Source organism: Odocoileus virginianus, chromosome 28 (assembly GCF_023699985.2).
Source record: "Odocoileus virginianus isolate 20LAN1187 ecotype Illinois chromosome 28, Ovbor_1.2, whole genome shotgun sequence".
NCBI classification, from domain to species: domain Eukaryota; kingdom Metazoa; phylum Chordata; class Mammalia; order Artiodactyla; family Cervidae; genus Odocoileus; species Odocoileus virginianus.
In genome coordinates, this window is record NC_069701.1 from 39,644,772 (window position 1) to 39,671,565 (window position 26,794).

Below are 26,794 nucleotides of genomic sequence, written 5' to 3' on the forward strand. Positions count from 1 at the left end.
CATTTCACTGCCCTACAGATCCTCTGCGTTCCACTCATTTGTCCCTCCCAAGCTCAGAGCAGCCCCTGATCTCTTTACTGTCTCCATAGTTTTGTCTTCAACAGAGCGTCCTGTGCGGGAACCAGAGCATGCAGACATTTCACGCCTCTTTCACTTAACTAATATGCATCTCGTGTTGCTCCGTGTCTTTTCACAGCTCAATAGCTCATTTATTTTCAGTGCACAGTAACATTCCATTATACATTGTTCATTTACGGCATTTTCGTAGGAGCAAGAAATCAGAAACAACTGCAAACGTTCAGTGTGGAATCACTTAAATAACTTATGGAGCCTGGTGGGTTATAGTCCAGTCAGTCAGTTAAGTCACTCATGGACTGCAGCACACCAGGCTTCCCTGTCCATCAACTCAAACTCATGTCCATTGAGTCAGCAATGCCATCCAACCATATCATCATCTGTCATCCTCTTCTCCTTCCGCCTTCAGTCTTTCCCAGCATCAGGATCTTTTCCAATGAGTCAGTTCTTCACATCAGGTGGCCAGAGTATTGGAGTTTCAGCTTCAACATCAGTCCTTCCAATGAATATTCAGGACTGATTTCCTTTAGGATGGACTGGTTGGATCTCCTTGCAGTCCAAGGGACTCTCAAGAGTCTTCAACACCACAGTTCAAAAGCATCAATTCTTCGGTGCTCAGCTTTCTTTATAGTCCAACTCTCACGTCCATACATGACTACTGGAAAAACCAAAGCTGTGATTTTATGGACCTTTGTTGGCAAAGTAATGTCTCTGCATTTTAATACGCTGTCTAGGTTGGTCATAACTTTCCTTCCAAGGAATAAGCGTCTTTTAATTTCATGGCTGCAGTCACCATCTGCAGTGATTTTGGAGCCCCCAAAATAAAGTCTGTCACTGTTTCCATTGTTTCCCCATCTATTTGCCATGAAGTGATGGGACCAGATGCCTTGATCTTAGTTTTCTGAATGTTGAGTTTTAAGCCAACTCTTTCACTCTCCTCTTTCACTTTCATCAAGAGGCTCTTTAGTTCTTCTTTGCTTTCTGCTATAAGTGTGGTGTCATCTGTATTTCTGAAGTTAATATTTCTCCCAGCAATCTTGTTTGTAGTCCACAGGCTTGCAAAAGAGTTAGATGTGACTTAGCGACCAAACAACAACAAAATTCCCCTTGAAAGAACAAGAAAGATTCCTTTTAGTAAGAAGAAGAGAGTGCTCAGAAGATACTGCTCAATGAGAACAAGTGGAAACAAGGATATTTCATTATCCAGCTTTGATTAATAAATAATATGTTAGTGGGGATTCCACACTTTCATTGCCAAAGGTGTGGGTTCAATCCCTGGTTGGGGAACTAAGAACCCATAAGCTTCCTGGACAAAAAAAACATATGTAGCACTAATTGCTTGAAAGTAAATCAGAAGTAATAATATCCCATGGCCTAAACAGTGGGTGAGATTTCCGGGCAGATTCATCGTCTCTGTTTCATATGCTTGCATTCATGTAGACAGGAAAGAAAAACCAAACAAAAGCAAGCTTTCTATCCTCGTAGGTATATGTACTGGACAGACTGGGGAGAGACGCCTCGGATCGAGCGGGCAGGGATGGATGGCAGCACCCGGAAGATCATCGTGGACTCGGACATTTACTGGCCCAACGGGCTGACCATCGACCTGGAGGAGCAGAAGCTGTACTGGGCCGACGCCAAGCTCAGCTTCATCCACCGCGCCAACCTGGACGGCTCCTTCCGGTAAGTCCCGGCTCCGGGCCCTCCCCTCATCTCCGGCCCGTCAGTCCCCTCTGCGCACTGGTTGACCCTTCTCAACTCAGGCCAGTGGTCTTGCATCTGAAACCCTGGGGGCCTCAGCATGCAGGCCTCCTCAGAACAGAGATCAGTAATGGTGTGAGCACCATATCTGACATCCCACCCGAGCGGGGTCTCGGGAGGCACCTGTATCTGTTTTATGGCAAAATGTAGAAGGTTCATTCTAAGTGGGATGGAAAAGGCAATAAAAAACTTCTCGTCCACATTCAGGTTTTTCCACCAAAGCACTTTCAAATTTCAGAGTTTTTTGGGTTTCAGTATTGCAGATAAGCGATTGTGGACTCAGGCCCTGGAGTTGATGGGGTGTGATGACTTCTCTGCACACATTCCTCCCCCCAGCACTGAGTTTCTGGAGGCAGAAGCGTGGCCAGAATTTTGTTCACTGCATTCCTGTCTGGCTAGAGGGCCTTACGTATAGTAGGTGCTCAATAAAATAGGCTGAATGAATGAAAAGGATGTTGTCTTTGTTGGTAATTGCTGTTAGGGCTTGCTGGTCAGCTGGTCACCTTAACAGCTTAAAATGCTTCATGACATTTTACATGTGGGAAACCCCCTGCACCTGCCCCCTGCCCGCCTGCCCGCCCTTACAGGTCAAGGGTGGTTTATTCACTGACTTCCTGCCTGCTGGCTCTGTGCCAGGTCCTGGGACTTCTCCCGCTTGAACAGACCCTGACCCTACACTGGTGGGGCTCCTGGGCCAGGCGGGCAGTGTGTGGGTGCTCAGGGTTGTGGTGACACTGCATGGGGCGATGCAGCAGCCGCACCTCTGCAGACACAGGCAGACGCCAGCTGGAGCAGATGTGAAGAGGAGGCAGCCTTGCCACGTTTTATCCAGGCCATGTGCCGTGATCATCTGCCGCTGTGTAACAAAGTACCCCAGACCCTGGCGGCCTGAAGCATCGAACAGGCTTCTGGGGGCGTCTGGATTTAGGAGGGGTTTAGCTGGGGGGTTCTGGCTCTGAGTGTATTCCGAGGTTATAGCCAAGCTCCCAGCTGGGGCTTCGGTCACTGAAGGCAGGACTGTGGCTGGAAGACCCACCTCTAAGGTCACTCTCCTGGCTGTCGGCCGGAAGCCTCAGTGCCTCTTGGGCATCTTAGAGCTGAGCCATGTGCCCCAGCTGATCTGAAACGTTCCCTCCCGTTGTCCTTGGATCACAGCCTGGCCTGGGGCCTGTTTGAGGTTTGGTGGCCTGGGGAACCGAGGTCCTTGGAGAACTGAGTGATCCAGGCAGTTATGAAGGGTGAGCAGTAGAGTCTACAGAGGCTGCGGGTGGGAGTGCCCTGCTCAAGGGGGTGTGATGAGGGGCAGTGAGGATGATGGTGGCATTTAAATCATGGTAGTGGTGGTGGTAGTGATATTCGTGGTGATGGTGGTGGTGGTAGTGATGATGATGATGGTGTTGATGGTGATGTTGATGGAGGTGGCGGCTGGATGATGTGACGGTGATGATGGTGGTGATGAAGGTGATGATGGTGGTGATGAAGGTGATAATGGTGGTGATGATGGTATTGATGAAGGTGATGATGGTGGTGATGAAGGTGATGGTGGTGGTGATGATGGTGATGATGGTGGTGATGAAGGTGATAATGGTGGTGATGATGGTATTGATGAAGGTGATGATGGTGATGATGGTGGTGATGAAGGTGATGATGGTGGTGATGAAGGTGATGATGGTAATGATGACATGATGGTGATGATGAAGGTGATGATGGTGGTAATGACATGGTGGTGATGAAGGTGATGATGGTATTGATGAAGGTGATGATGGTGATGATGAAGGTCATGATGGTAATGATGACATGATGGTGATGATGAAGGTGATGATGGTGGTGATGACATGGTGGTGATGAAGGTGATGACTGTGGTGTTGTTGATGGTGGTGATGAAGGTGATGACTGTGGGTGTTGATGGTGGTGATGAAGGTGATGACTGTGGTGCTGTTGATGGTGGTGATGATGGTGTTGATGGTATTGATGAAGGTGATGATGGTGATGATGAAGGTCATGATGGTAATGATGACATGATGGTGATGATGAAGGTGATGATGGTGGTGATGACATGGTGGTGATGAAGGTGATGATGGTATTGATGAAGGTGATGATGGTATTGATGAAGGTGATGATGGTGATGGTGAAGGTCATGATGGTAATGATGACATGATGGTGATGATGAAGGTGATGATGGTGGTGATGACATGGTGGTGATGAAGGTGATGATGGTATTGATGAAGGTGGTGATGATGGTGGTGATGAAGGTGATGACGGTGATGATGGTGCTGATGATGGTGGTGATGATGGTGATGATGGTATTGAGGAAGGTGATGATGGTGGTGATGAAGGTGCTGATGGTGCTGATGAAGGTCATGATGGTGATGATGACATGATGGTGATGATGAAGGTGATGATGGTGGTGATGACATGGTGGTGATGATGGTGGTGATGAAGGTGATGATGGTGGTAATGATGGTGATGATGGTATTGATGAAGGTGCTGATGGTGATGATGAAGGTGATGAAGGTGATGACTGTGGTGATGTTGATGGTGGTGATGAAGGTGATGACTGTGGTGGTGTTGATGGTGGTGATGAAGGTGATGACTGTGGTGGTGTTGATGGTGGTGATGAAGGTGATGACTGTGGTGATGACATGATGGTGGTGAGGATATGGTGGCAACGTGGTGATGTGACGGCTGACCCTTGTATAACATTGGTGTTTTCCTGGACATCTGTCAGTTCATTTCACCCTCATACCCACCCTGTGAAGTGTTTGCTGTCTAGTATGCCTGTGCTCAGTCATGTCTGACTCTGCGACCCCATGAACTGTAGCCCTCCAGCCTCCTCTGTCCATGGAATTCTCCAGGCAAGAACACTGGAGTGGGTTGCTATTTCCTCCTCCAGGGGATCTTCCCAACCTAAGGTTTGAACTCATGTCTCTTGTGTCTCCTGCATTGGCAGGAGGGTTTTTTTTTTTTTTTAACCACTGGCACTACCTGGGAAGCCTTGTGTCTGCTATTATGACCCCCTCTTATGATGGTCTACAGAGAGGGACTTGAGCTTGCCCAAGGCCACACAGCTAGTCAGAGCCAAGGCTGGAAGTGAGGCACTGTGACTCCGGGGCCCCCTTTCAGCCTCTCTTCTACCTACCTGATTTTTCTGGCTCTGCAGATGGTCAGTACTCATTATGGATGTGCCCAGGACTATTCAGATGGCACATGACCTCCTGGTAAACAGGGTAAGCCCTGGAGCAGACGGACCTGCCAGGCCTCTCTCGTGGTCATGACCGTGACTGGGTTGCTTCACTGCTCTGAGCCCTGGGGCCTGGGATGGGCTTTGGGGACTGTAATGGTGCTTCCCGGAGGCATTCACAGGGTCTGACTCTTTTGTGCGCGGTGTCTGGACACAGTAAGCCCTCAGTGAAGGCAGGTGTGCTCAGGATGTTCCCGGGAGGCAGAGGGGGTGTGGGTGGAGTTGCATCCAGGGGCCCGGGGCATCCTGAAAGGAGCAGTGAGGGTGGGTGAAGTGAGCTGAGTCTGGCACTGGCTTCGTGGGGTGGCCTCCAGCTGAGGCAGGGCTCCAGGAGGCGAAACATTCCTGAGAAGTGATGGGCCTCTGGCTTCTCAGTGCCGTCATGGAAAGCAGTTTCATGGTTCCCCGGGGTGTGAACATTGAGTTATCGTAGGATCCAGCAATTCCGCTCCTAGGTTTATGTTGCTGCTGAGTTGGGCCTGTGTGCTCAGTCCTATCCAGCTCTTTGAGATCCTGTGGACTGTAGCCCGCCAGGCTCCTCTGTCCATGGGATGTTCCAGGCAAGAATACTGGAGCGGGTTGCCGTTTCCTGTTCCAGGGGATCTTCCTGACCCAGGATTGAACCCGCATCTCCTGTGTCTCCTGCATTGGCAGACTCATTCTGTACCACTGAGCCACCTGGGAAGCACTTCTAGGTTTATACCTGCAAAAGAATTGAAAATCAGAATTGAAATAAATGCGTGTACATGAATATCCATAGCAGGACCATCCATAATAGCCGAAAGGTGGAGACAACTCAGATGCCCACCAGTGGATGAATGCTAGATGGATACAAAAGGTGTGTCACATCTGTGCCGCAGAGTATTGCTCACCCATAACATAGGAATGAAGCACAGATAGACAACGCGCCACAGATGGCCTTGAAGACATGCTGCTCCTAAAAGAGACTGGACACCAAAGACCACATATTGTGTGACTCCGTTTATTCGGAAAGTCAAGAGCAGGCCAGTCCTTAGGGACAGAAATCAGACTGGTGTCAGCAGGCGCTGTGGGGGCGGGGAGTTGAGGAGGTGAGGATTAATTGCTTGGTGTGTTCGGGGTTTTCCTATGGGGATGGGAATGTTTGGGAAGTTGCTGGAGGTGGTGGTTGCCCAACGTTGTGAATGTGCTACGTGGCCCTGAATTATTCACTTTGAAATGGTTAGTTTGTGTTATGTGAATTTCACCTCAAGACATTTTTTTTTGTTTGTTCGGTTTTGGTTTTTATTGAGATAAAATTGGCATATACAATTATGTTCATTTTGGGTGTATGACACTGTGATTTGTTACACGTGTATGTTGCAAAATGATGACCACAATAAGTTTGGTTGTTTAGTTAACATCTATCCTTATCACATAGTTACATTTTATTCCCCTTGTACCTGTATATTGTAAAATGATGACCATGATAAGTTTGGTTGTTTAGTTAACATCTACCCTTATTACATAGTTACATTTTTTCCCCCTTGTACATATATACTGCAAAATGATGACCATAAAAAGTTTAGTTAACGCCTATCCCTATCAGTCAGTTCAGTTCAGTCGCTCAGTCGTGTCCGACTCTTTGTGACCCCATGAATCGCAGCACGCCAGGCCTCCCTGTCCATGACCAACTTCCGGAGCTTAACCAAACTCATGTCTATTGAGTCGGTAATGCCATCCAACCATCTCATCCTCTGTTGTCCCCTTCTCCTCCTGCCCTCAATCTTAACCAGCATCAGGGTCTTTTCAAATGAGTCAGCTCTTCACATCAGGTAGCCAGAGTATTGGAGTTTCAGCTTCAACATCAGTCCTTCCAGTGAACACCCAGGACTGATTTCCTTTAGGATGGACTGGTTAGATCTCCTTGCAGTCCAAGGGACTCTCTAGAGTCTTCTCCAACACCACAGTTCAAAAGCATCAATTCTTCGTCACTCACCTTTCTTTACAGTCCAACTCTCACATTCGTACATGACCACTGGAAAAACTATAGCCTTGACTAGACAGACCTTTATTGGCAAAGCAATGTCTCTGCTTTTTAATATGCTGTGTAGATTGGTCATAACTTTTCTTCCAAGGAGCAAGCGTCTGTTAATTTCATGGTTGCAGTTACCATCTGCAGTGATTTTGGAGCCCAGAAAAATAAAATCAGCCACTGTTTCACTGTTTCCCCATCTGCTTGCCATGAAGTGATGGGACCAGATGCCATGATCCTAGTTTTCTGAATGTTGAGCTTTAAGCCAACTTTTTCACTCTCCTCTTTCACTTTCATCAAGAGGCTCTTTAGTTCTTCTTCACTTTCTGCCATAAGGGTGGTGTCATCTGCATATCTGAGGTTATTGATATTTCTCCTGGCAATCTTGATTCCAGCTTGTGCTTCCTCCAGCCCAGCGTTTCTCATGATGTACTCTGCCTATAAGTTAAATAAGCAGGGTGACAATATACAGCCTTTTCCTATTTGGAACCAGTCTGTTGTTCCACGTCCAGTTCTATTCCTATACGTAGTTACAGTTTTTTCCCGTGTGATGATAACTTACAAGGTCTGTTGTCTTGGCAACTTGTAAATTTACACAATATTGTTAACTGTAGTCACCATGCTGTACATTGCAGCCCCAGGACTGACTTACCTTAAATCTGGAAATTGGTGTGTTTTAATCTCTTCCATCTATTTCACCCACCACCCCAACCCTGGCAGTGGCTAGTCTATTCTCTGTATCTACGAGTTTGGGCTTTTATTATTTTTTATTGAGTTATAATTAGCATAGAATATTACTGTATTCGTTTCAGGTGTAAAACATAGTGATTCAATTATGAAATGATCACAGCAAGAACAGTTAACCATCTATCCCCAAGCAAACTCATTATGGTATTATTGACCATATTCCTTATGTGTACATTACATAAATCCCCATGACTGATTTATCTTGTAGCTAGAAGTTTGTACCTCTTATCTCCTCCATCTATTTCATTTGTTTCCCCACCCCCTGCCCTCTGGCAACCACCTGTTTGTTCTCTATATCTATGGGTCTGTTTCCCTTTTGTCTTCTGGAATTCACATGTCAAGAAAATCATATGGTATTTGCTTTTCTCTCTCTGACCTTTTTTTCAGTTTGCATAATACTCTCCAGGTCCATTCATGGTGCCACAAGTGACAAGATTTCATTATTTTTATGGCTGAGTAGTATTCTGCTGGATTTTATTCACACACACACACACACACACACACCATCTTTTCTTTATTCACTCAGTTCATCTGTCTATGGACACCGGTTGCTTCCATACATTGGCCATTATAATCACAGTTGCAGTGAACACAGGGATACTTATATCTTTTCAAGTTTGTGTTTTCATTTTCTTAGGGAAGTTATTCAGATATGGAATTGCTGTATTTTATCTTTAGTCTTTTGAGGAAGCTTGATACTGTTTTCCATAGTGGCTGTACCAGTTTACATCCACACCAACAGTGCAGGAGGATTTCTCTTTTTTCTACGTCCCTGCCAACATCGTTGTTTCTTGTCTTTTTGGTGATAACTATTCTCTGCTTCCTCTTCTATTTTTGGGAATAATTGGAGAGGGACAGGTATTAACTCTTCTTTAAATATTTGGTAGAATTCACCTATGAAACCATTTGAATCTGGACTTCTGTTTGGGGAGAGTTTATTGATTACTAACTCAATTTTGTTACCAGTTATTGGTCTGTTCAGATTCTGTTTCTTCATGGTTCACTCGTGGAAGACTGTGTGGTTCTCGGTGTTTATCCACTTCCTCTCGGTTGTCTGGTTGTTGGAATATATTCTCTCACGAGGGCTTCCCTGGTGGCTCAGATGGTAAAGAATCCGCCGGCAGTGCAGGAGACGCAGGTTTGATCCCTGGGTCGGGAAGATCCCCTGGAGAAGAAAATGGCAACCCACTCTAGTATTCTTGCCTGGGAAACCCCATGGACAGAGGAACTTGGCCGGCTACAGTCCTTGGAATGGTGAAAGAGTCGGACACGGCTTAATGACTGAACACATTCTCTAATGATCCTTTGTATTCAATAAATTGCTTTAAAAAGTGACATCAAGAAAATGGGGAAGGGACTTCTCTGGCAATCCAGTGGTTAGGACTGTGTACTTGACCGCAGGGAGCTTGGGTTTGATCCCTGGTTGGGGAACAAAGATCCCACATGCCGCGTGGTGCGGCGAGAAAAACAGGGAAGAGGCAATGTCGGGTCAGATCGACACTGAGCATGAGTGTACGGTCTTCGGTCAGTGATGCCTCTCGAGTATTGCCCTCTCCTGGGTGCTGTACCCGGGGCTGAGGACATGCTGGTGACCGCCCACCCACAGCTCCTACCCCCTCCAAGTGGGCTGAGAGTCATTAAAGCAGATAATCGCATGCTACCAGCTGTGTGAATTACGATTCTCTTACCAGCATCCATAATTTCACTAAAAAACAAGTTCTTGTTGCTGGGTTTTATAAATGCACAGAACTCTTTTCCCCTGCCCCTCTAAATGCTCAGTCACTCAGTCATGTCCGACTTTCTGAGAGCCCATGGACTGTAGCCCGCCAGGCTCCTCTGTCCATGGGATTTCCCAGGCAAGAATATTGGAGTGGGTTGCATTCCCTTCTCCAGGGGATCTTCCTGAACCAGGGATCGAACCCACATCTCCTGCGTCTCCTGTATTGGCAGGCGGATTCTTTATCACTGAGCCACCTGTGATGCCCTAAATATACAGAGAATACTTTTTTAAATTTTCACATTAATGCAAGTTTAATTTGCTTTGGTAAATAAATGATTGGTTTCAGAGGAAAGAGCAAGTTGCTTTTGGTCTGGTTTTTACTAAGCTGTTAAAGCACCAGGGCAGGACAGGTGTGCTTGTCATCTGTATGTTATCACCAGGTGTGGCTTCTTGCTTGCCACTTCTCTTCCGTGTTTCTTCCTTGTGGGGTATTTTGCCGGCATCCCCTATTCTAGAATCAGCTTGGACGGGGAGCAGTTGTGTGTGCAGGGCTCCCATGTCACTGCCAGGGGTGGTGGGAGGTGGGCTGGGTCTGGAAGGTGCAGCCTGATGGAGGGTTCCTGGGATGCTGGGGTCTCAGGCTGCTCCATCACTGCTCCATGATCCAGTGTGGTGTTGATGGGTCAGCAGTGATGATGGAAGGCTTACAAAAAAGGGAGTGCAATGGGGACACCCCGAATGGCTTCTCTACCCGCCCCTGCAGGCAGAAGGTCGTGGAGGGCAGTCTGACACACCCCTTTGCCCTGACGCTCTCCGGAGACACCCTGTACTGGACGGACTGGCAGACCCGCTCCATCCACGCCTGTAACAAGAGGACTGGAGACAAGAGGAAGGAGATCCTTAGCGCTCTCTACTCGCCCATGGATATTCAAGTGCTCAGCCCTGAGCGGCAGCCTTATTGTAAGTCAGGGGGTGGGTTGGGGCTGAGTGTGGGAGGCTGGTGTCTTCTCCTGGGGAGGGAGCAGACTGGGGGAGGTCCCTCTGCAGAGCTGGCACGGGGGCTGCTTTGGGCAGGGCTGTCCTCAGGGGTGGCAAAAGGATTTCCAAGGAAGGTTGCCCTGTTTTCAAGGCCCAGTGGAGGTTACATACTTACTCATATAAAATCTGCTCCAGGTCTGAGTTCTCAGTCTGGGCTCCCCATGGGGTTGTGGAGGGGTCTCTGATGGTGAAAAGCCCCTGTGACAGGCAGAGCCAGGGACTTGCGTTCACCCGCTCCTTCAAGGACCACCACCTGCTTTTATGGGGACCTCCACCAGTTTCCATGTGAACCACAGAGGGTGGAGGGGTGGGTCCGGGCCTTGATGCTGTTGAAGGTCCCAACTTGGAATTTAAGAGTGGGGGGATCCCAGGGGTGGAGTTCTCTGAAGTTGTTTTCTGGGGAGAGCTCCACGGTTCTTAAATGCAAGCTGGGTTCAACCCTTGGGTTGGGAAGATTCCCCTGGAGAAGGGAATGGCAATCCACCCCACTATTCTTGCCTGGAGAATCCCAGGGATGGAGGAGCCTGGCAGGCTATATAGTCCATGGGGTTGCAAAGAGTCGGACACAACTGAGCGACTAACAGTTTCAGTGTTTCATGTTTCTTGGGTCCCGTCCCATCCTGTCCTGGGCAGAGTGAGATCCTGGGAGCGTTCATCAGTTGGTGCATGATGGTAGTGCCAGGGAGAGTGAAAAGCCTCGTCATCAGCATCGAGAGGCTCGGCCCCGTGTGGCCACCGAGGGCCTTTGCAGAGCCCGTGAGGTCCAAGCACGTGGCAGATAAGACAGGCCTCCGCTCCAGGAACCCCCGACCCAGGGCGCACCACTGCCAGGCGGGCAGGTCCTGGGATCCTGCCAGCGAGGGCTGGGGGTGGCCTCCACGGGGGAGGTGGCCTTGGAGGGGCCCTGATGTAGATGGGGTTTCTTGTTGTAGGAGATCGAGAGGAGGAGGGGGAGGGGCAGGGAGGATGCCCGAGGCGGGAGTGGGGGTCGAGGGTCAGTTCGGAACTATGTCCCCCGACCCGTTTCCCGCAGATCACACGCGGTGTGAGGAGGCCAACGGCGGCTGCTCCCATCTGTGCCTGCTGTCCCCAAGGGAGCCCTTCTACGCCTGCGCCTGCCCCACGGGCGTGCAGCTCCAGGACGACGGCCAGACGTGCAAGGCAGGTGAGCCGGGGAGGGGCAGCCGCCAGCCTGGGTGTCTACCGTCTGCTTCCCTCGGGGAGGGGCTCACGCGGTCTGGGCCCCGAGCTGCTGGGACTGGGTCAGATCTGGGCTCTGCTGCCTGACGGGCGCGCTGGGGTTCCCGTCTGTAAGAGGAGGTCGTGCCAGATGGGCTGAGACCCTGTGTGCCGAGCACCCTGCCTGCTTGTGTGATCACACCCTAAAAGCCGGCCGTTGTTAACTATTAGGGTAAGGAGGGCCGTGTGCTAGGAACCGGGAGGCAGGAGGCAGTGTCCTCTCCTCGCGTCTCTTCCGAGGGCTCCCGATTCTGCAGGACCACGGGCCCTACCGAAAGCTCCTGTCTTTGCTTTTCTTCTTTTTTCGTAAGCATTGCTGTGGAACTCATAATTCATTGAAAAAACATTTTATTTTTTATTACTACTTTTTTTTTTGGCTATACTGTGTGGCAGTATGGGACCTTGGTTCCCTGACCAAGGGTGAAACTATGCCCCCTGCTGTGGAAGCACAGAGTCTTAACCCCTGGACCATCAGGGAAATCCTATAATTCATTTTGACTCTTGTATCCCATTCCCTTGGGATCTTCGTGCCATAATCATCCCCCTTCTTCCCGAACCTGCTGGAAACGTAGGTCGTGAACACAACCTTAATGGGAGTTATCTTCCGGATGCATGAAGTTTACCTGATTTCCCGCCCCCCCCACCCCCCGCACGAGTGATATTCTTTGCTTTTGACATTTTTCTGCCTCTTTTTCTCCCCCTTGCTTGTCGCAGCCTTGCTGCTTCAAGCACTAGTGCCGTGATTGTTTGTAATGAGGTGTCACCTGTCTTGGTGCGCTGCCTGGGGGCCTCTACTACCAGGTGTGGGGTTCAGGGTGTGCTCTTCTGGAAGTGATGTGTGTCCAGGATTCAGCTTGTCCCCTGGGGACGTCCAGGCCCCAGCACAGCCGGGCAGCACCAGGGTGAACTCGGGCCAGACCAGCGAGGTGGGTAGTGAGAGGTGACCGGAAGCAGCCACTCCTGGGCCAGCCCCACTTGAGGGAAAGAAGCCCTTGGCTTCCCTTGTGGGCTGGGGGCAGAAGGGAGGAGCAGTAGTAGAACTTGGTCCTGGATTTAAAACAAAAGTTCATGATGGCAGATCTGAAAAACGTGGCATCTGCTAGGTTCCATATACCCCCAGGTCGTTCCCACGTGCCTGCTATATGCTGGGGCTAAAGCAGGTAGTGAGCCAGGCAGGCCTATTGGCCCGCCGCTCACAGAGCACATGTGCTAATTAGGTCAGGTTGGTGGGGCACACACGTGAATAAAAGTTGTTAACAGATTTGGATCAGAGTAATGCAAGACACACGAAAGGGGCTGAGACAGAGAATATAGTCACTTACACTTTCACTCACAATGCAAGACCCACAAAAGGGGCTGTGGCAGAGAATATAGTAAGTCCCCTACATCTGAATGAGTTCCCTTCTGGGAGTGAGCTGGTAAGTCTAATTTGTTGGTAAGTCTAACAAAGTTAGCCAAGGTAACCCAACTAACACAATGGGGTATATAGTACTGTACTGTAATAGACTTATAATACTTTTCATGCAAATAATACATAAAAAGCAAACAAACATGAAACTTGAAACATTTCTTATCTTACAGTATAGTACCTTAAAAAGTACAGTAGTACGGTGCACAGCGAAAAGGGGCTGGCATCGAGTGAGCGGGCAAGATGAGTTGCTGACTGGGGGAGGGAGAGGAGGTGGGAGACGGCAGAGCTGAGGGATGGTCAGCGAGGAGACGGAGGGCCAGCTGCAGGGTCAGGCACACTTGGTGTGCGTGGCACAGGTTCTGACCCCGCCAGAACCAGACGCACGTTCGCATCTTTAAAGTTCGCAACTTGACGGCTTGTATGTAGGGGGCTTACTGTAATGCACAGGGGGTGGGTAGGGGACTGACTGCCTGAGGTGGATGGCCAGAGAAGGTGCACCCCAGGAGGCACCACCTAAGCTGAGACTTAGGGACTAGCAGGGAGGAGGGGGTGGAACAGAGAGAAGGAACAGCCGGTGTGGCTGCCCTGTGGCAGGAGCCAGTTGGTGTCAGGACTGGCCTCACAGGTGTCTGATCTGTGCAGGCACGTGGAGCCCCATTGTGTGCTCCGTTGTCAACTCGAAAGCACCCTGCATTTTCACTCTGCCGTGGTCCCTGCAAGTTACGGAGCCATTTCTGCTTTGTGTATTGCAGAAACTAAAGGGAAATCTGGAATTAGTGGAGATATTTTGGTGTATCTTTCTCTGCTCTTTTGTCTATACATTTCAGTTCACAATGTTGCAGGAGCATTTGCAATTACATGAGCTATGTCCCACATGGTTCAGTGATAAAGAATCCACCTCCTGGTGCAGGAGGCGCAGGAGATGTGGGTTTGATCCTTGAGTTGGGACGATCCCCTGGAGGAGGACATGGCACCCCACTCCAGTATTATTGCTGCGAAAAGCCCATGGACAGAGGAGCCTGGTAGGGTACAGTGCATGCAGTCACAAAGAGTCGGACATGACCATGCACACACGCACGGTGCTTCAGGAGCACATGTTTTACTGCCTGAAGAATGTTTTATCAAGTGTGTAGACCTTCAAATCATCTTCCTCCTGTTGGGCATTTCTGTTCTATTTGTGTTTTTGCAATTTCCGAGTCTTGCTGCTGTGAGAGGGCTGGCTTGGGGCCTGGCCCTGGAGGTAGAAGGATCTGGATCTGCTGTCTGTTATCTGCCATTGATGGGTGCTATCTGCCTGAGCCCTGTGTTGGATTGGTTGGTGATGCCTGCTCTGGGAGAGGGAGGGGGATACAGGTATGGTTGCCATCTCCGCCCACTCCAAGTATCTAGAACCAGGCTGCATGTGGACATTTGGGGAAGGACCAGGGATGGATGTCAACTTTAAAAAATACACAATATGAGAATTGTAGTTACGTTTTATTTGGGGCAAAATGAGGACGATAGCCCAGAGATAGCATCTCAGATAGCTGAGAAAGTGCTCCAAACAGGTAGGGGAAAAGGTCAATATATATATGATCTTGGTGAAGGAGAAGTACATGAAATCAAGCTCATATTTTTGCAGAAGTTTTCTGCTAGTCACAAGGAACAGACGTCACATGAACGGTTGTAGCGCTTTTCTAGATATGAGGAGATATAAGAATTGGGCTCATAAAATTGGCGTCTGAAAATATCTAACCATCTGAAGACCCGTCCTGCCAGTTTCTCCTGGAGCACAGATGCCTCCGTTTCTACTCTCCACGCTGAGCTCCTTTCAGGACGTGTTGAAAGTCAGCAGCCGCAGCAGCACACGATTTAGTATTGGTAGAGGGGGATGGCAAGTGCCTGTGCCACGTGCCAGTTTGCAGTTGACAGACGCAACCCCAAGAAGGTAGATCATGCAGTCGTGCCTTCCCCAGTGGGGGCCTTGTGCAGCTGCTTTTGGTAAGGGGCCTGTGTGGCTCCTTCCTGCATCAAAGTTCCAGGAGTGGGGTGTAGGCAGAAGTGGGTTGTGAACCCTCACTGAAGCCCAGAGTCACGGCCCAGTGAAGTGGCACAGCCAGAGAAGCCTGGAGTTCCAGAGGGGACTTGACCAGACTGCCCTGGGGTCCTGTCACTCTGTGCCCCTCTTCCTTATCTGTGAGATGGCAGGGGGAGGGGGGGGTGGGGGTGGGCCGGGTCGAGACCACCTCCTGCCAGGGAAGCTGTGGAGAGCCCAGGGCATCAACAGGAGTTGCAAATGCTGTATGGGACCCCCTGCAGGCAGTGGGTCTACATACACAGTGGCCATGCCCACCATTCACACCATTGACATTGCGTCCATGGGGCTAGGTTTGCCTCCATTGTCGGAGGATCCTGCCACCCCCTGGGGGAGGCCCAGGTTCCTTTCCAACCAGAACAAGTGGGGACTGCAGGCTTCTTTCGGGTTTCCACCATCCCAGCAGCTGGGGCCTCTGAGCTCTGGGGGCCACTGCCGGGGGTCGAGTCCTTTGAGAGGATTGTGTACCGTCTGCAGGCATCAACCACAGGGAGAGGGGTGGGAGGCTTCCTGGAGGAGGCAGTACCCGGGGCTGGAAGCTCTGTGCTGGGAGCTGACACGGATACCCACTAGAGGAACTGGGGATTAGTAGCAAAGCCTGTCTTTCCTGTCGGAAGCAAGCCCTCGGGGGTGGGGTGTGCAGGGTGTAGGGTGGGGTGGGGCTGGGGCCGATCCAGTTCCCAAAGAGCCCCTGGGAGTCAGCCACTGGGGCCACCTTTCCTGGTTTTGTCAGAACTGCCCGCTCCCCAGCTGTGAAGGACACTTTTTCAAATGACTCAGCTGGAGAATGCCAAGCTCGTGGAAGAAAAATGTTTTTGTTGTCATTCCGAGGGGCCCCTGCTTGGTTGGGATCGAGGGATGGGGCGGGGGTCTGCATAGAGGCAGACAGGACGTCACACTGAGGCCGCATCCACCCGCATTTGCTCCACATGCGCTGACCAGGACCAGGGTCAGAGGAGGGAACAGCTCAGGGAGACAAAAGCCGTGGATGGGAGTCTTGGTTTGCATGAGAATGGGATGCCCAGGGCCCGGTTTTTAGGAGGCTGGTTCACACCCCAGTTGCTTCCCACTGACACACGGGTTCGTTCTGGGGGGTCAAGAGCGGCTTATGGAGCTCCCTCCTTGGAGTTTGTTAGAAGCTGAAGGGATCTGGGGGCAGCCGGGATGGGAAAGGGTAAATAGTTTCCTAAATGTTTTAATTGAAGTCTAGAAGCAACCCAGAAGCTTCTTAGAGCATTTCAAGGGTTTGCCCCCAAGGTGGCTTTCTGGACATTCGAGGTGGTCCTCAAACATCTCCCCACGTCGTTCACCCAGAGGAACGCGGGCGTGAATGAGAAGGGGGTTCGGTCCCTGAGGATTCCCCTTGGGCTGTCTCGGCGACGGATGCAGCGAGTCAGAGCCTGTTCTGTGAGCAAGGACCCAGTGGGGCTGAGGGTTTCAGATGTCACAAACAGTGACGCCTCCCCTGGCGGACCGGAGGCTTCGGGACTCTGATCCCCCTGCGTCCAGTTTCTGTTCTTTGCCACAGAGTGTCGTGTTAAAGGACAACGTTTGAAGGAAAGGATGGCCCCCACCCCCCACCCCACCCCCGCCATGACCTGAGCGAGGTGGCTGCCTTCCCTGCTCCTGCAGCCTCCCGAGCGGCCGCATCCACTGACGTGTGTCGTTCCGCGTCCCGGTGGACGTAAATCATGTGTGGAATGCAGGTTTTGACTGCTGACGCCGTGCGGGGTATCAGCTGCAAACACTGCCTGGAGACAGAGGCTGGCAATGCGAGGGTAACATGAAGAAAACGAGGTGCTGAGCCTATTGAATGTCACTGGCAGGGCTCTGAGGATCTGACGCAGGCGCCTTGCTGACCGGAAGGCAGCAGTGCCCGTGGAGGGCCGCCAGGGTCTTCCGAGGCTCGGGGTGTCCGGTAGGGAGGATGCAGTTTTGGGGCCAGCTAAGGAGGCCCTGGGATCACTCGGGGATCTCCTCTTGGCTGTGGAATCGGTGAGGTCCAGTGTCCCACAGGGGGTGGAGAGCCAAAGCCACGTGGTGCGGGCTCTGGAGGAGCCCTGGGCTAGGGGGATGGCCCCTGGGACAGAGGGGAACGGACGCGGGCTGTGCCTTGGGCGGCTTCCGTCCAGGATAAGGTCTGTCGAAGGCAACATTCGCGGCATGTAACACGGCTTTGGTCTCCAGTTGGGAGCCTGCTGAAGACTTTTCGGGTAGCAAGGAAATGCTCTATCGGGCAAACCCAGAATTTAGAGTGATTTTCCTGGTGGCTCGGATGGTAAAAATCTGCCTGCAAAGCTGGAGACTCAGGTTCGATTCCTGGGTTGGGAAGATCCTCTGGAGCAGGAAATGGCAACCTGAGACTCCAGTATTGTCTGGAGAATTCCATGGACAGAGGAGCCTGGTGGGCTACAGTCCACAGGGTCACAGAGTCGGACACCACTGAGCGACTCACGCTTTGACTTTTCAATCATGCGATGGCTTTCTGTGTCCAGTCTTCCTTTTATGAAACCTTAACTCATGTCCCGGCTGTGTGATCTTGGGAAATCGGCTCAGCCTCTCTGTGCTTCCATTTCCTCAGCAGTAAAAAGGGATGATCAGCTTCCCTGGTGGCTCAGAAGGTAAAGAATCTGCCTACAATGCTGGAGACCTGAGTTTGATCCCTGGGTTAGGAAGATCCCCTGGAGGAAGGAGTGGCAACCCACTCCAGTATTTTGCCTGGAGAATCTCATGGACAGAGGAGCCTGGTGGGCTATTGTCCCCGGTGTCGCAAAGAGTCGCACACAACTAAACGAGTAAGCGTGTAGTACCCGATTCATGGGGTTGTTGAGAGGAAGGCCTGGCTGCCTAACAAATATGAGCTATGCTTGAAGTTGAACTTGAACTTGGAGCCAGGCAGGCAGGATGGCAGGAGAGCAGTTTTTCCCTGGACATTTGGAATCGGGAGTAGATGTGGATGCCATCTGGTACCCAGAGGAGCTGGGAGGGGGGCCCAGTGTTTGGGGAACCCTCTTCGCCTGGCCAGTGGGGAAGCCAGGCATGTGGCTCTCCTTTCTGGAGATGAAGGCCAGCATTGAGCTAGAAGGATTCTGGATGGGGCAGGGGCCTGGCTGTCTTGGAATTACCGTCACCCACGTGACATCCAGGTTCCTGGCCCCAGCAAATCTCCATGTGGGCGGCGGAGGGCTGCCTCTGCCCTGGATGCGGGCCCAAGGCAGCTGCTGGGTAGGGGGTCGGGAACCATCTGCGCAGCCGGAAACTTCTCAGGGTGGGAAGCCAGGGTCTCTGGCATAACGTGCGGATTCCTGGCGCTCTCACCCCAGGTGCCTGACCTTTTATGCTTGTGTGTGTGTGCTAGTCACTCAGCCGTGTCCGACTCTTTGCGACCCCATGGACTATAGTCCTGCAGGCTCCTGTCCATGGGATTCTCCAGGCACGAATAATGGAGTGGGTTCTGTTTCCTCCTCGAGGGGATCTTTCCGACCCAGGGATCGAACTCAGGTCTCCTGCATTGCAGGCGGATTCTTTACCAGCTGAGCCATCAGAGAAGCCCATGGAGTTGAATTTGAAGACATTTGTGTGATGCGAGTGAATCCTGTTTTTTTCCTGATTTTGAGCCAGGGAGAGCCGCCCCTGTGCAGGGGTCAGCGCTTTCCCCAGGGACAAAGCTGAGATGGGATGATGCTTGGACCCCAGCACGTGGGAGCCTGCGACATCCTGGGGCCTCCTCACTGGCGATGTGCGGAGATCGGAGGACGCCCCTCAGCGGGGCTGGAGCGGGTGTCAGGGGAGAGGCAGAGCCTGCGGGGCGGGGGCACGCAGACAGGACAGGCGCCCCGGGACTCCCTGCCTGTGGGCCGCGGGGCGTCTCGTTTCCCACAGCCCCCTGGGCGCAGATATGACACCCACTGGCTCCAGGGGCCCGTGTTTCTGGGGACTCGGGGAGGCACCTGTGGGTTCCGAGACTGGAGTGGATGTCCAGCAAGTGGCCCTCCCCTGCCTTGGCCCTGCTGGGGGCTGAGTGAAGTCTGGGGGGAACCGAGTGGCTCTGGCCCCCAAGGCGGGGCGCCCGCCCTGGGCCAGGAGCCCGCCCCGGGCCAGACCGCAAGCCTGCGTGCCCTCCAGTGCCAGCCTCCCCGCCCCCTCCCTGGCAGCCGCGCCGACGGAGGTGCCCGGCTGGCTTTGGTTTTCCCCATGTTTTTCCAATTATGTGGAATGGGCTAAAAACAGCAGTAGTGGGCCCTTATTTGGGAGTTACCACCAGCGACCCAGGGCGCCCGCTCTTGCCGCTGCTCCCAGCCGCTCGGGGGCCCGCCCCTCGGGGGACCTGCCCTGTTCTTCTGACTTCTGTCCCTGGGCCTTCCTCACGCCCGTGGGGCAGCCCCCTCCTCGGGGCCTGAGTGACCTGGGCAGGTGACCTGCGGCTTGTGGCTCCGCTACCCGGGGGTGGGCAGGCGGTGCTGGGACGTCGTTCTCCGTACCCCCAGCCCAGGCCTTTCCAGATGAGGTGGGGGCTCACTGATTGACGGCCCGCCTGCCGCACCTCGCCAGGAAGGAGTTTTAACAGATGTTCGTGGGGACAGGAGACGAAAGGGCGGCGGGGATGTGGCCAGGAGGGGGCAGCGGGAGAGACAGAGGCGCCCACTGTCAGGTCTGATGGGCGGGCTGACAACTGGGCCCCTCGCATCCGTCCGTCTGTCCGGGAGGATTAGCCGAGGCTCGGGCCCGAGGGATAAGGGGTGCGTTTGTTCCCAGTCTGGCTGTCTTGTCACTTATCGGGGAAGTAGGTCGAAGGGAAAAGAAAGGAGGCCCTTGTGGCCCAGGCTGCCGCCACCCGGGCAGTGATTGGCGTCGACTCTGCAAACAGAAGGCAGCTGCTGTTCTCAGCCACGGACCGTGAATTTTTAATAGCAAGAAAATCAGATTGCACCGTCCCAGGAAATGGTGTCACAAGCCCAAGTGCTGGTTTTTTTTTCTTTTTTAAGAAATCGAGGTATTTAATACAACTTGCAGACAGTAAAATGCACAGGTTCTAAGTGTAGATTTTGATTAGCTCTGACAGTTGTATACATCTACATAACCACCACCCACACCAGATACAGAAGACTTCCACCGCCCGGAAAGTTCCCCCGTGCCCTTGGCAGCCTCCCACCATAAACCAACCCCCCCCACCCCCCATCCCCCCCCACCACGGCGGCCTCTGTCCTGACTTCCATCACCACGGATTAGTTTTGCCTGTTCCGGAACGTCATAGAAATGGAACCACACAGCATGTGTTCTTTTGTGTCTGAGTCTGAAGACTATGTTTTAAAACTAATAAAAGAGGAGAGGGGAGCCTGCCATATTCTTCGAAAGAAAACAGTGTTATCGTGGGGCTAGGCCCGCGGACAGGCGGGCCTCCGGGGTGCAGTCAGGCGCGTGGATGCCCGTGTCCACCGGCCACAGTGAGACTGCGGTCACTCCACACGTAGCCCCGTCCCTCCCAGCCTGTCCGACGCGCCCCTTGCTTCTGTAGTTGAGCCCAGCTCCAGCCTGGCCCTGGGTGGACCCCGGGGGCTGAGATGGCTCCCCTCAGGGACACGTTCTGTGCTCTCAAGGTCCGGGCCCTGGTGGATGGACGCCCCGGCCCCCAGCACTTCCTGGGGGCTCAGGGTGATGCTGTGTGCGGCAGGGCCTCTGGCCAGCCTGTGTTGTCCACACGCACAGTCAGAGCCACAGAAGGAGGGGCAGAGACGGGACCTGAGCCCTCGCAGCCTGGCTCAGGGTCTGTGCCAAGCCTCCCCTGCTCTGCCCGGGCCCCGGGGACGTCTGCCTGCAGTGCACCAGCGTCGTCTATGGGACACTTCTGGTCTGCCTGGGCTCAGAGCGACCTGCGTGTGGGCTTTCTACAGAACAGAGCCACCTGCCTGAAGAGGTGGGATGGAGCCTTCCTCGTGCAAGTCCCGGGCTCTTTGCCAGCCCCCCACCCCACATCCCTGCCTTTTAGGGAGCCTGGCTGCCCACTTCTCATTAGCCCACCCAGCCACACTCTGTTGGAACATGTCTCTCTCATTCCCAGCCTCGCGTGGGGGCCTTATCCACACCTGAGTCCTACCCGGAGGGACGGGCCAGCTTGCCTGCTCAGGGTCGCTCAGGAGGGAAATGGGGCTGGGGGCTGAGGTCGGGTGAGACCCCCAGGCGGTGCTGCCCATGGAGGGCCATGTGAGGGGCCTGGGGACGGGGCCGGAGGCGATTGGCTGTGGGGGGATCACAGGGCTGGCACTGACCTGGCCGCTGTCCAGTGACCCCAGGCCCCAGGGCGGGGGTGACCCCCGTCCCAGAGCCGTGCACACAGGCCCAGCCCCAGGCCAGGGCGCCTGCCGGGCCCATGGTTCCCAGGGGCCATAGCCTCCCTGCAGCCTGGCCAGCAGGCCCGAGGTGGGCCGTGCGGGGGGACAGCTGCTCGGGCCTCAGGTTTCCAGCGGAGCCAGCGTCCGGCCCGGCCACTTCCTCTGTGCCTTGTGACCCTGTGGTTGCTCGGCGCGGTTTCCTGGGCTGGAGTGCCGGCCTGTCGTCTCAGTGTTTGTCCAACCGCTTACCCCCAGGGGGGCAGTGGAGAAAATCAATTGCTAAAAAACAAAAACAAGCCGGCTGCCTGCCTGCTGTGAAGCTGTTTATGGCCTTAGAAGCTGCAGCGTGGACCGTGGCCTACCCTGGGCCCGGCTCTGCCCGTGTGGTTCTGGGCCCGGGTCACAGTCAAGGCAGGCTCTGTCTCCCGTGGGGGGCAGCGAGGGGAGATGGATGCGGGAGACCCGAGAGCCAGGACCGGGGCTGAGGACGCGTCAGGCAGGTGGAGAGGCATCTCTGGTAGGAGGCGGCATCGGGGGTGGTGCGGCCTTGGGGGAACCTCCAGGTTGAGCCTCGTCCTTCCCGTGGAGGGGCGTGACCTTGGAGATGCAGGTGGTTCACCAGGGGGACAGGGTGCTGTCCACCCTGACTGCTGGGTTGGGGGGTGGGGAACTCACAGGCCCCGCCCCCTCTTGTATGTATTGATGTGGTCAGTCCAGGCCCTGGGATGCACTCTCGTTTTGCCCATCATGAAAAGTCCATTTTCCAAGTTGGGGTGTGGAAGGGGTTAACCACGAGGCCCTTTCAGGTGGCCCCCACACTGGGCGACCACCACCAGCAGCGTCCTCCCGGTCTTCCAGGACTGTAGGCCCTTCTTCCCATCCCTCCCTTCTGTTCTTCCAGCTCAAACAGCTCAGAACCTGGAGGCCGAATATATCCCCCTCCAACCTCCCTACCCCTGTGGCAATTTAGTGGAGAGTTAGGGCACTCCCTGCCAGGTCACCCTTGAGAAAGCCGTGGTGGGTCCCCGGAATTAAGACCATCACCCCTCCTAGTCTGTGAGATCTAACCTGAGAAAGGGAAGGTGGATCCCCAGAATTAAGACCATCGCCCCACCTAGTCTGTGAGATCTAACCTGAGAAAGGGAAGGTGGATCCCCAGAATTAAGACCATCGCCCCACCTAGTCTGTGAGATCTAACCTGAGAAAGGGAAGGTGCATCCCCAGAATTAAGACCATCGCCCCACCTAGTCTGTGAGATCCCCTCAGGATGAACTTGTGCACTGTCTTTTAAAGCCTTTGTTTTTCTTGTTTTGAAGTGACATTTGTGTTTGCTGTAGGAAGGAAAACATAAAAAATAACTGGAGAAAATAAAAAACTCTTGTAATTTTGCCACCTAGAGACAGCTGCTGTTAGTATTTTGAAGTGTGTTTCTTGTCCTTTTATTTATTTTTTTGACTATCTTGTGTGGGATCTTAGTTTCTTGACCAGTGATTAAACCCGTGCTGCCTGCAATGGAAGCGAGACGTCTTAGCCACTGGACCCCCAGGGCAGAGGGCCCACCCTGTCCTTTCTCCTGTGCACGCATTCACATCTTCTTGCGTGATTTGTTCGGATCATGTGTGTAGCATCACGCTGACTCTCCCGCCTACTGCCTCCCCAGCCTGTGCTGCCCCCGCCTTCTCCAGAGGGTGCCGTTGGGGCCTGTGTAACGACTGACCTGGACTCCAGCCCCTTCATATATGTAATGCTTTCCTGGTGGCCCAGAGGGTGAAGCATCTGCCTGCAATGCATGAGACCTGGGTTCAATCCCTGGGTCAGGAAGATCCCCTGGAGAAGGAAAAGGCAACCCACCCCAGTATTCTTGCCTGGGAAATCCTATGGACTGAGAAGCCTGGTAGGCTACAGTCCATGGAGTCACAAAGAGTCAGACATGACTGAGCAACTTCACTTTCACTTTTTTTTCCTTTAGTGAGATCTCTAGGTTCTTTACGGGTTCTTCCCTTCGGGTTTGGGTTTTGCTGTTTTCATGAAGCCTTGGGAACCCTCTGTGACATAGAATCCATGTGCATTTCTAGCTGCTGTTTTGGGCTGGCTTCTGGGAGGGGAAGTTGCCTGACTGGAAGGTCCCTAAGCCGCACTGCCATCCAGGAAGCGTGCCCGGGACAGTCCCCTGGGAGGTGGGGACACCCTGACCCAGCTGGTAGCAACAGGCCTCTCACTTCTACCTGCAAGAATCCGCCTGCAATGCAGGTGACCCAGGTTCGATCCCTGGGTCAGGAAAAACCCCTGGAGAATTCCACGGACAGAGGGGCCTGGTGGGCTACAGTCCGTGAGTTTGCAAAGAGTCGGACACGACTGAGTGACTGATGCTTGGGCGTCCCTGGTGGCTCAAATGGCCAAGCTACCGAGGAGTTACCCGTTTGTCGTGTTTATTGACTGTGTTTTTTGTCTTCTATTAGTTTGTGTTCATGGTCTTTGCCCGTTTATTGTTGGGGTCTGGGTAGTTTTCTGATTGATTTATATGCCTTTGAACTTTCTTTAAAATACTTAACGGACTTTGTTTTTCAGGCAGTTTTAGGCTTACAGGGGAGTGGAGTGGAGAGCACCTGTGGAGTCCCTCTGTGTCCCCCGCCTCCTGACGTGGCTTCCCGCGCTATCACACTGTAGTTCTGATACTGTAAAAGTCACACGTCCTGTCCCACGCAAGGGCTAGCAAACCCCCAGCCCCCACCCGTGGGCCAGACGGCTCGCGGCCTGTTCGGGGGCAGCTGTGGGCTGAGTTCGGTTGAATGACGGTCACGAGAGGAGTGTATTGTGACCTGGGAAAGCGGTAGGACCTTCAGGTTTCGGCGCCCACGTAGGACGCTTTGCTTACACGCCTTTGCTGACGTGTCAACTGTGGCAGCTTCTAGCTGCAGCGGTGGAGCCGAGGGGCCGTGAGAGGTGGCCGTGGCCTCGCAGAGCCCGGAGCGTTTGCCGTCTGGCCCCTGGACGGAAGGCGCACGGAGCCCTGTGGGGACTGGAAGGCAGGCTGGAGGGTGCGGAGATGACGCTGGTCGCTGGTCGCAGCGCTTTCTCTCGCCTTTGTCCCGGGGGGGGGGGGTCTCTGCTGCCCCCACAGGCTGCCCTTCCCCCGAGGCTTCCTTGCAGACAGGGGTGGGCTCGGAGCTGCCCCGGCATTCAGCTTGCAGAAGGTGTTCCGGGCAGCGTCGTGGTCTGCTGGACCACCCTCGGCGGGTACCCAGCCTCCGAGCTCAGATCAGACCCCGCGGGAAGGGGGCGGTGGAGGGTTGCCCCACTCCTGCCTGTGGGGCTGCAGGGCGGCCTCCACAGCGCTTCTCTGTCTGGGGTTCCTGCCCTTGAACCTGTCCTTCTATGGAAAGTTTCCCCCCGCCCCATGCTCCCCAATTGTTGGGAACAGAATCATATCCTCCCAAAAGACACGGTGAAGCCCCCAGCCCTGGAGCCTGTGGATGTGACCTGACTAGGAAATAGGGTCTTTGCAGCAAGAGCCAAGACAAGGTCGTGCTGTGTTTGGATGGGCCCGACCCCCAGGGACCAGTCATCTTCTCAGAGGGGGGCTTAGACACAGACCCCGGGGGCAGAGGGCGTGTTAAGATGGAGGCAAGCAGCGCTGACCAGGGCATGTCTGGGATTGCTGGCAATGGCCAGAAGCTGGAAGAGGCTGAGAACAGTTCTTCCCAGAGCCTTCTGTGGGAGCTTGGCCCTGCCAGCACCTTGATTTTTAATATTTAATTTATTTATGTATTAATATTTATTTTATTGATTGATTGATATTTATTTTACTTATTTCACTTATTTGGCTGCGCCAGGTCTTAGTTGCAGCATGTGGGATCTAGCTCCCCTACCAGGGATCGAACCCGGGCCCCCTGCATTGGGAGTGCAGAGTATTGTTAGCCACTGGACCGCCAGAGAAGCCCTCAGCACCTTGACTTACTGGCCTCCAGGACTGTCAGAGCGGCAGTCTCTGCTGATGGGAGCTGCCCAGTTTGCGGGGGATGTGACTGCAGCCCTCGTCGTTTGCGGGGATGGTGGCTGGGTCCGGGTGCTATGTTGTTAGGGAGGAGGGCTTGAGCTGGACGTGTCCGTGGCATCAGTCTCTCCCTCCAGTCTGCTTTTCCATTTTGAGGCGAACACTCTGCCGGGGAGGGCTGTGTCCCGAGCCGACACCTGACCCCAAGGCAGGGGTGCGCCCCTCTTTCCTGCGTGGGTGGGTGCGGGGGGGAGGGGAGGGGTCAGAAGCCGGCCCCCAGGAGGCTCCAGGGACCGCTGCCCAGCCAGTGAGGGAAGGTTTCACTTTCTTCCGCAGTGCCGCGGGGCAGGCTATTTGTTTAAACAACCTCAAAGAAAACCATTTGGCCAAACTGTTAAGTTTCTAAACAGTTTACTTCCCTGGTGTTTAAACAAAGTCGTCCCCTGGCCCTGTGTCTGGACCCAGGGAGGGGTCGCCTGTCTTCCTGCTGGGCGGGCCCGGCGCCCTGCGCCCACTCCAAGGCCAGCTGCTGCTTGCACCTCGCCGCAGACAGCCCCGGAGGTTGCCCCGGTGAGCGTCTGCCGAGCGAGGGGTCCAGGCTCCCTTTGTCGTCTTCTCTCTGCAGCTGCCCCCACCGACCTGGCCCGGGACTGCACAGCCCACGTCTCTGTGTTGGGCTTTGCCTGCTCAGACCTTCAGGCTGACCGTGGCCGGACCGTGGCTCTCTACTGGGGGTCCTGGTCTCTGTGGTTTTTTTTTTTTTTTGCAAAGCTCAACTAAAAACCTCAAAGGCTCTGTGGCCCAAGGGGTGTCAGAGGACTCCCCACCCCGGTTTGGAGTCATTCAACACCTACAGATTTATCCCAGCGTTTTAATTACGGCCTCAGCCTCAGAGACTTGATTCTAAGAAACGCTGATGATGGGGGTCCCTGATGGTGGGGTGTGCACGAGGCTTCGTATTGACTGGTTACCTAAGGGCCGGGTCTGGGCACACTTCGCCCCTGGTGGCTCCGCGCCCATCAGGGACAGGCTGATGGAATCTGTTGCATCTGTGGTCACAGCCCCATGGATCCCAGAGGCTCCTGCTGGACCCCAGACCCCTAGTTTCAGCCGGCCCCCTTGCAGGTGCCCATGACCCCCCGCTTTCCTCCCAGCACTGGTTCATCAATGGT

The 26,794-nt window shown here is 53.5% G+C and overlaps 1 protein-coding gene across 2 annotated transcripts in view; it reads left to right on the forward strand.

Annotated features, from left to right (window-relative positions):
- The window catches only part of LRP5 (LDL receptor related protein 5), a 125,577-nt gene that overhangs the window by 43,440 nt on the left and 55,343 nt on the right, over nucleotides 1-26,794 (forward strand). For both annotated transcript variants that reach the window (XM_070457758.1, XM_070457759.1), the window contains exons 3-5: nucleotides 1,561-1,758; nucleotides 10,301-10,497; nucleotides 11,609-11,740. In XM_070457758.1, the coding sequence (XP_070313859.1) occupies nucleotides 1,561-1,758; nucleotides 10,301-10,497; nucleotides 11,609-11,740 (527 nt within the window). The remainder of the gene's footprint in view (nucleotides 1-1,560; nucleotides 1,759-10,300; nucleotides 10,498-11,608; nucleotides 11,741-26,794) is intronic.